Raw genomic sequence first — 9,781 nt, forward strand, 5'->3', positions numbered from 1 at the left:
CAGCAGGAAATACCAAGAAATAAGTATTTGACGTTGAAAGCCATTGCAGTACTGAAGTTGTATGTTATTCAGCAGAATTTAACTAACACATACAGTCACTAAATTTTCTCCTTAGGAATTAATATGCAAAATCCATACCAACAAGAACTTCTACTGCAGCTAAAGAGTCATCTTCCCAATCCATATCCTCCTGTTTTTCTTCAGACATCTCCTTCAGGCAACATGAAATAGGATAGAACTGTTTCCATTCACCAATCAATTTTTTTGTAGCTGAATCAGACATCTTGAATGCCTGTCCTGTGAGAGTGCCATTCAGTCCAAATGGGCTTAAGATAACTAGAACCCCAAAGCAAACATAAAGTAAGTAACAAAGACTATTATACCAAGTCAGAGTATATTAAACAATGTAGCAAGTAATTAAGCAATTCTAAAAAAGTAGTAGCAATGATCATTCCAGAGAAAATCAATATATTATACTTCATTACTGGGAAGATAAAGTATAACATTAAATTATAAAAATCTGTCTACCCCAAAGTCTTATATAGATAGAATTTCAGCACAAACTGGAGAAATCTGTGCAGCCTAAATTTCTCTCTCACTAAAGAAAAGTAATTTTTAAAAAAGTAGGTATAAATCTAAATACTTACAATGTACTGTTATGTAAATTTTAAAAAGCAAACATTAGACATAAAATTAAAATAGGAATATATTGCCAATCCTTCAAAACAGTCTTATAAAATATTTCCTGGACTTAGGCCACTTTCAAGGTATAAGTGATATCAACCATCCCTGAGTACTTATGTTAAACATGGCTCTGTGACCTGACATCCACAGTGATCTTGAAAACATTAACATTGTGTCTGCAATATGCTACTTAAGAAAACAGTTTAAAATATGTTATCCTTCACATTCAAGGACTTAAAAAAGAATAGTTGTATTAAAGAGACTTATTTTGTTGACTTGATCTCTAATGAAGTCAAGAAGAAAGTAAACTATGTAAAAATCATCATTAGGCTAAATATCAAGGGAAATCTCACTAAATGTATAATTACCAACTTTAATAAATATCTTCTTCAAATAATAATAAAAGATCAAATACCTAAACTAATAAGATAATCTACCTTAAGAGTCAGTAGATGGCATGGAAGTTAAGGCAGTGGAACCCACATGGCCAACTACCTGAATTGAGTTCTGGATCCAGCAGCTTGAAAATCATGCCGGGCACATGTGCATGCATGCCCAAGGTCCCGTGAGGACAATGGAGAAGGAACTGTGGCATGGCCATCTCCCCAAAAGGGGATTTCTCACTCCTTGCCCCTTGTATCTTTCTTTGACAAAAGCACGTGCCTAACAGCAAACTAAAAAAAAAAAAAAAAAAAAAAAAAAACCCAAAATTTTGAAAAAAAACCGCCACCAAAAAAAAAAAAAAAAAAAAAAAAAAAAAAAAAAAAAAACCCACAACAACAAACTACCTTGAAATGGGCTATTAGACTGTTGAGCAAGGGTGATATGCTCTTCACTGAGAAGGTACACAGGTTGATGTTGGTTTATTTCCACACTGGTACAAACATTGCTGTCTCCATGCAAGAAGAAGGTGAAAGAGCAGGACAAGTGTTCACTAATAGGGAAGAAAAAGTTCCATGTTAGTGATGATTAATGCCCCAAAAATAAGTTACCTTGCATTTCTTTATTAAGAAATAATCTACTGGGGAGCATGTGGAGTAGTAGTTAAGGCGCTAGACTCCCGTGTGGCTGACCATGGTTTGAGTCCCAGCCATAGCAGCTTGGAACTCACTCCAGGCATGTGTACATATATGCCCAAAATCCCAAAAGGAGAACGGAGAAGGAAATATGGCGTGGCCACCCCCCCCCATGGGGGGGGGAGTTACTTCTCGCTTTCTATCTCTGTCTCTCCAGTGAGCGCATGCACCCTATAGCAAAAATCTCTCTCAAATAAAAAGAAATTATACTACACAAAATACATTCTCTTTAGCCCAGAAATTCTATTTCATCATCTGAAGGGGAAAAAAATTATAAATATGAGTGAAGATGTAGCTATAAGAAACTCTATAACAGAAAAAGCTGCACCAGTTTAAAAGTTAGATATACCCAATCAATCAATAGCCACAAAAATAAGTTAAGGTGGGCCAGCCAGGGGTGTGGTGGTTAAGGTAGGGGGATCACATACATATTACTGTGTGGTTCAAGTCCTAGACCTGGTTGCTTGAAAAACACACTGAACACACATGTGTGCATGCCCAAAATCCCAAGGGGAAATGGATGAGAAAGGATTGCTGCATGGCCACACCCCAGAGGGGTGATTTCTTCACTTTCCCTATCTCTGTTTCTTTAAGGTGAGTACACACACACATACCAAAATTAAATATATATGTGTATATATATGGTGGGAGGATGGTTTTCATTTTTTATTTTTCTAAGTTTTTGTCAAAAGGCATGTGCACTTGCTCTAGACAGAGGAGGAAAGTGAGAAATCACGTCCCAGTGGGTATGGCCATGCTGCAATCCCTTCTTCTCTATTCTCCTCTTAGGATTTTGGGCATGCACACATGTGTGCCTGGAGTGATTCTCAAGCTGCTGGGTCCAGGGTTCAAAGCACTCCCACGGCCATGTGGGAGTCCAGCACCTTAACCACCTGCTGGCCATGGAAGAATAGTTTTAATGGAAAGGAGTGAGGTACTGAAATAGGGTGGTCCGACTTTTTTTTTTCCCTTGAAAAAAAGACCGTTCTTTGGTTAGAACTCTAGGTAGACAACAGAATTAATGATGACAATTTTTATGTTTGCTTGTTTTCCTTTCTCTATATGTAAAAAATTAAGTAATTTTCTTGTTTTATTATTTCTGAACTTGGGCTGTATACAATCAGTTATTAATACAATGTAAGTTCCCTCCCAAACAATAGTTACTATAAAGCAATGATGAGTCTTATAATTGAAGACATTATAGAGTTAATGATAAATACACACTAAATATTGTAGAAGTTCAGACCTGAATTATTCCTAATCCAACAGGTTTCTTTTCTTTCAAGTTTATACAGCTTTCCAAGCTACAAATATAATTCATGCTAAATTTTTCTTTTCTCTCTCACTTTGTCCCAATTTCTACTCATCCATCTTAAATAGTTATTGATTCTGGTTCTTTAGTGTCCATAACTTGTCAGTTTACCTTTTTTAGGTCTGAGTAACCATTAAAATCTCTTTGCCTCACACTGCTACCTTTCTAAAAGTTAATTCTTATCTATAAATGGAAAGTCTGAAATCATTCAATAGTCTCTCCAAAGCCTTCAGGACTAAATCGAAATACCTCAGCATACCACTTCAGGTCCTCACAAATCTGATCCTCATTAAACTCTCTAAATAGAGATACTTAACCCACCAGAAACTTTATCTGCCACAAACTTCTTCCTACTACTAATTTTTAAAATTTTATCTAACTTTATTTGTTTGTTTATTTATTTAAATCTGACCAGAGAGGGACAGAGTGAAAGAGAGAGAGGGAAAGTGAAAAAGCAAACCACCAGGTCCAGGCCTCAAACCGTCATCAGCCATGTGGGAGTCCAGCACCTTAATCACCACACCGCCTGCTGGCCCCCTCCTACTACTAATTTTTCAAAACACTTTATAAAAAAGTTTGTTCGTTTGCTTGCATGCATGCTTTTATTTATTTATTTATTTATTTATTTATTTAATGGCAGAAAAGAAAGGGGAGCACAGGGGAGGGAGAGAGGGGAACTATAGCAGAATCTCATGGTGTAATCCTCCCCTCAGCCATCTCGGCTAGTCAGAGCATAGGCACTTATGAACACGGAGGGAACAGTTCAAACCAGTAACCAAACCCCAATCTATTATGTCAGTGGCATACTACCACTGTACATCAGGGCTGGGTCCTCTCAAAACTCTTTTTTTTTTTTCAGTTGTTTGTTTGTTTGTGTTTTGCTATAGGACACATGTCCTCACAAGAGAAAGAAAGAGAGGGCGAGAGAGAAGGGAAAGTGAGAAATATCCTCAGGAGGGATGGCCATGCTGTTATCACCTCTCCCCAATTCTCTTCTCAGGGTTTTATGCACATGTGCTACATGCCCAGTGTGATTTTCAAGTGGGTGGGTTTGGGACCCAAACCGAGTAGCCAGCCATGTGGTATCCAACAGCTTAACCACCACACTACCTGTTGGTCCACTCAAAACTCTTTTAAGTATTATCTTTTAAGTATCTGCTCCTGTAATAGTCTATGCTTGCCCTAATACTTATCACACCACTGTTACTATTTAACTCCCTGCCAGGTTATAAATGCCTTAATAAAATAAACTTTAATATCTGTGTAAGAATTGTTAGCCCCTGGCAAACTACAGATGACATAGTGGTTATGTCACTGGACTTCCACATGGCCAACTATTGTTCAAGTCCTGGACCCGGTGCCTTAAAATTCATGCTGGGTGCATTTGTGTGCATGCCCAAAATCCCAAGAGGAGAATGAACAAGAAGGTGTGACCATCCCCCCAGGGGGGGATTTTTCACTTTCTGTCTCTCTGTCTTTCCAGCAAGCACACATACCCTACAGCAAAAAGAAAAAAAAAATTATTAGCTCCAAATCTTCACCCCTCTCTCTTAATTGTGATTTAAAAAACCACATACAATAAAAAAGTACATTACAAAAATTTCCCATCTTAACCATGGTAAAATAACCATAATTACCAATAGCCATTTTAAGTATACAACTTGGTAGTGTTAAGTATGGGGATTTGGAGGCCAGCAAGTGATGTGGTGGTTAAGGTGCTGGACTCCCACATGGTTGGTTCACCATGGTTCAAGGTCCAGACCCAATAACTTGAAAAGCATGCCAGGGGCATGTGTGTGCCCAAAATTCCCAGAGGAAAATGGAAGAGAAGGGATTGCAACATGGCCCTCCCTCCTAGAGGCTGACCTCAGTTCCCTCTATTGGCAACCTTACATGCCTTCTGGCAAACTGCAAAAAAAAAAAAAAAAAAAAATGTTGCCTAAAATAATCTGGAAAGCTAGCCAGCAGGTGGTATGATGGCTAAAGCAAAAGACTCCCACATAACCAACTATGGTTCAAGTTTCGGACCTGTTAGCTCAAAACTCATGTTGGTTGCATGTCTGTGTCCAAAATCCCAGGAGGAGAATGGAGGAGAAGGGACTATGACATGGTCATCCCCTCTGAAGGGTGATTTCGCATTTCCCCTCTCATTGCCTCTCTGGAGAATACATGAGCTCTATGGCATAAAACCTGAAAGAAAAGAAAATCTGGAAGACAAAATTTGCCTAGGAAACAGAGACTTAAGAAAACTCAAGTCGAAATGTATACTGGTTGTGGGATCAGCAGGTGGCATAATGGCTACTTCCTTGGACTCCCACAGTTGATTGTGTTTCGAGTTCTGGACCTAGCAGCTTAAAATTCATGACAGCCTCGTGAAGTGCCCAAACTCCCAAGAGGAGAAGGGAGAAGGGATGCCGTGTGGTCATCCCTCCTAAAGGGTAATTTCTTGCTTTCTGTCTCCCTCTGTCTCCAGCAAGCACATGTGCCCTATAGCAAAAAATCTCATGTAAAAAAAAATATGTATATAGGTTGTTATTAGCCACATGTGATAAAGTACTAAAAAGGGGGGTAGAGAGAAAGAGAAGCACTGACTGGTTATCGGCATAATTTAGAGAGAATAGTGACAGCTCAGAACCTACAAGGCTGGAAAATGAAACTGTTTCTCAATAAATCAATGATGTAGCCTATAAAAAGGCCTCAGGGGAAAACACCAAATCAAGTGTGTGATTCTCTCTCTCTCTCATTTTTTTTTTTTTATATAGGGCGTGTATACTTGCCAGAGAGAGAAAGCCAAAAATCACACCCCCCACCCCGGGGTATGGCCACGCTGCAATCTTTTATCCATTCTCCTCCTGGGATCTTGGGTACACATGCAAACAGACCTTATATGAGTTTGAAGCAACCAGGTCTGGGACTCGAACCTTAGTCAGCCACATGGGAGTTCAGTAACATAACCACTACACCATCTGCTGGTCCCTCACTAGTGTGATTTCTAATACTCTTTGTGAGGAACACCAAAAATGATTCTTGATATCACTTGAAACATTAAGATTTGCTTTTTTCATTACATTTAAGCTTTCGTATATTAATTTTTCCTCAAAAAAAGTATCTGATTTAATCAACCATACATGTAACTGATTTTGTTACTGTATATAGAAATATATATAGGGACAAACAGATGGTGTAGCATTTATGTCACTGGACTCCCACATGACCAACTATGGTTTGACTTCTAGACCTGGTGGCGTGAGAATCACGCCAGGCACCTATGTGTGTATGCCCAAGATTCCGGAAAGAGAATGGAAGAGAAGGGATTGTGGGGTGGCCATCTCACCCCACAGAGTGAATTCTCACTTTTCCTCTCACCATCTCTCTCTGGTAAGCACATACGCCCTAAGGCGAAAAACTCTAATGAAAATAAAAAGACATATATAGACAACTGAAAGTAAGACAGAATACTAAAAAACTTAAAGAATAAACAAAAGCATGGGGCCAGCAGGTGGCATCATGGTTAAGGTGCTGGACTCCCACATGGCCAACAATGGTTTGAGTCCTGGACCTGATGGCTTCCTTTCTCACTTTCTCTCTTTGTCTCCCTCTTGTGAGTATACATGGCTCACCAATATAAAAAATAATAATGATGATAAATTAAATTAATTATTTTTTAAAAAAAGAAGAAATGAAAGCTTGACATTCAATTGGCTAGACTATGTTCCAATGTTATGACCTTTTAATAGGTTTTTCAGATAACAGAAGTAAAGTATGTGTTAGAAGATGGGGCAAAAATAACTGAAGAGTTTAAAGAAAAAATACTAGCTAAAAATACTTCTGCCAAGAAAAACATTTATTAAGGAAGAGACGTCAGCAGGGCCAGCAAGTAGCATGAAGTTGAAGCTGTTGGATCTCACACGGTCGACCGCATGGTTCAAGTCCTGGACCCAATAGCTTGAACGTACATGCATTCCCAAAATCCCAAAAGAAGAACAGAGAAAAAAGGGACTACAGTATGGCCATCTCCCCACCAGAGTGATTTCTCACCATACCCTCCCCCATCTCTCTCGTAAGGGCACCTAAAAAGAGAGAGAGAGAGAAAGAGAGAGAGAAATTGATTCCAGCAAGAATTACATAGTATGTATAGAAATTGTAATATGATTTTGGGGATAAACTAAATATGCTATAGAAATTATTATGAACAGTATGCTGAAAAACTGAATAGCAAGGGACCAGCAGATGCTGTAGCAGTTATATCACTGAACTCCCAAGTGGCTGACCCTGGTTTGAATCCCAGACCTGGTGGCTTCAAATTCATGAAAGGCATGTGTGCGGGTGTGCCCAAGTTTCCAGGAGGAGAATGGAGAAGGGATTGCAGCATGGCCATCTCCCCTACTGAAGAGGGGTGATTTCTCGCTTTCTATCTCTCTTTCTCTCTCTCTGATGAGTGCGTGCACCTTACAGCTAAAATCTAACCAAAAGAAAGAAAGAAACAAACAAACAAACAAACAAACTGAATAGCAAATTTTAAAATCTGGATTGCAAATACTTCCAAAAATGTTTACATGTATGAGCAATAACCTAAAACAGCCTAGTATGGTTTTATCTTTAAGGACCGAAGGTGCTGTAGTGGTTAAAGCATTGGATTCCCACATGGCCCACTGACCCCAGGGCTCAAAAAACATGTCAGGCATGCAAATGCACTGCCCAAGATCCCAAGAGGAAAATGGAGAAGTGGTCATCCTCCCACTTTCCCTCTGGTAAGCACATGTACCCCATAGCAAAAACCTAAAAAGAGGCTAGGAGGTCTAAATATTATATCCTCATACTGAGTGCTCCTTTAATCAGTACAGTTATTTAAAAATACAACTTTTGTTTCAAATAAAAATATTTAAATAAATATTCAAAATGAATTTTTCTCAGAAAAAAGCAAACTATGCTACAAATCTATCTTTCTGTAGACATTATAATAATATGGGAAATGGTAAAAAGTATATTAACTTCTCTTAAGTATTACCTAGGAAACTAAATTTAATCTAATATATACAAGAATTATGAAGGTTATCTTCCAATTTCTCCAATATTCTTTCCATGTGCCCAGTGATCATTTGACCATTTTTCAAATCAGAAAAGAAAATTTTACTTTCTGGGATAAAGTAATTTGTCTTCAAAGAATCTTTTTTTAAAAATTATTTCCTTTATTTACCATTATAGTTATTTTGAATTTGACCAGAGCGAGACACAGAGAGAAAGAAAGCGAGAAAGCAAGTCATCAGGTCTGGCAACTTGAACTGTGGTTGGCCATGTGGGGGTGTCCAGTGCCCCTAACCACCACACTACCTGCCAGCCCCTCAAAGAATCTTAAAGAAAAAAAATAATATTCCAAAGTGCAAATATGTGATCAATGCTCTCAGCTCCCACTGTGTATCTGCACTTCCCTACTTAGCAGCCCCTATCACAATTCTAGTGGTCTAGGATCAAGAAAAACATTACCTCTTATGCTGCTACCATATGATCCTAATATAGTCTGATCTGACTTAGAGAATGTTAGGTTATACTGACATACTCCCAAATTCAGAATGGCTTTTCTTTCATGTAGAAATGTTTTCATAATATCATCCCATCAAACATTTTTGGTATTCAGCATTTAGAAAAGTAGACTTAAAATATCACATAACTGTTACCATAACACACAAACACCAGCGCTTGCTTGGGACTCTGGAAGCCCTATAGGAGGCCCTGGTTTAGTTCTAGAACCAATCAGAACATGCTGGGTGAAGTTGCTCAGGCACCTGCAATCCTAGCTGAGAGGATGGGGCAGGAAGACCACAACATAACATGAACCTGTCAAAAATGTCTATCTCGGGAACCAGCAGTTGGTGTAATGGCTATGTCGCTGGACTACCACGTAGTCGACCACGGTTCGTGTCCTGGACCCGGTGGCTTAAAAAACTCACGTCGGGCGCGTGTGCGTGCGTGCCCAAGATCACGAGAGGAAAACGGAGGAGAAGGGATTGCGGCATGACCATCCCCCCTGGGGGGTGATTTCTCGCTTTCTGTCTCTATGTCTCTCTCTGTCTGTCTGGTGAGCGCACGCGCCCTACAGTGAAAATCTCTCCAAAAAAAAAAAAAAAAAAAGTCTATCTCTATTTCTTCCTCCCTACCTCTCCCACCTCTCTCATTCAAACAAACAAAACAGATAAAACTATAATGACAATCCTAGATATTGTTAGCCATTATAAAAGACTATAGAAAGTATCACTGTTCTGCAGGACCTTATCCAGAAATATCCACAACAAAAAGGTATGACTGAGGCAAAATTTTACATGCCTGAACAGACATCTTATACTACAGAAAGACAGTTATGTGCTTTAAAATCTATTTTGTTTCTTCCTTTTTCTTAGAAAACAAAAGCACACTTACAAATAAAAGTTAGCTCTTTTAACAGCCAATAGTTAAATATGTATACTGCATTAGGAAATGCCGTTATCTAATTTGTTTATAACGTTTGTATTAGGAAGTCACAGAGAGGTGGTATCTTGGGACCAGCACTTGTTGTAGTGGCTATGTTGCTGGACTCCCATGTAGTCAACCATGGTTCAAGTCCCGGACTCGGTGGCTTAAACTCATGATGGGCAAATGTGCATGTGTGCCCAAGATCCCGAGAGGAGAACGGAGAAGAGACTGCGACCTGGCCATCCTTCCTGGGGGCGGGGGG

General features: G+C 39.1%; 1 protein-coding gene across 2 annotated transcripts in view; it reads right to left on the bottom strand.

Annotated features, from left to right (window-relative positions):
- MED13 (mediator complex subunit 13) overlaps positions 1 to 9,781 on the bottom strand; it is a gene marked incomplete at its 5' end in the record, with an annotated part of 149,007 nt that overhangs the window by 101,724 nt on the left and 37,502 nt on the right. For both annotated transcript variants that reach the window (XM_014583722.2, XM_014583723.2), the window contains 2 exon segments: positions 139 to 336; positions 1,473 to 1,618. In XM_014583722.2, the coding sequence (XP_014439208.1) occupies positions 139 to 336; positions 1,473 to 1,618 (344 nt within the window).

This window comes from Tupaia chinensis, unplaced genomic scaffold (assembly GCF_000334495.1).
Source record: "Tupaia chinensis unplaced genomic scaffold, TupChi_1.0 Scaffold144642_1, whole genome shotgun sequence".
Lineage (NCBI taxonomy): Eukaryota > Metazoa > Chordata > Mammalia > Scandentia > Tupaiidae > Tupaia > Tupaia belangeri.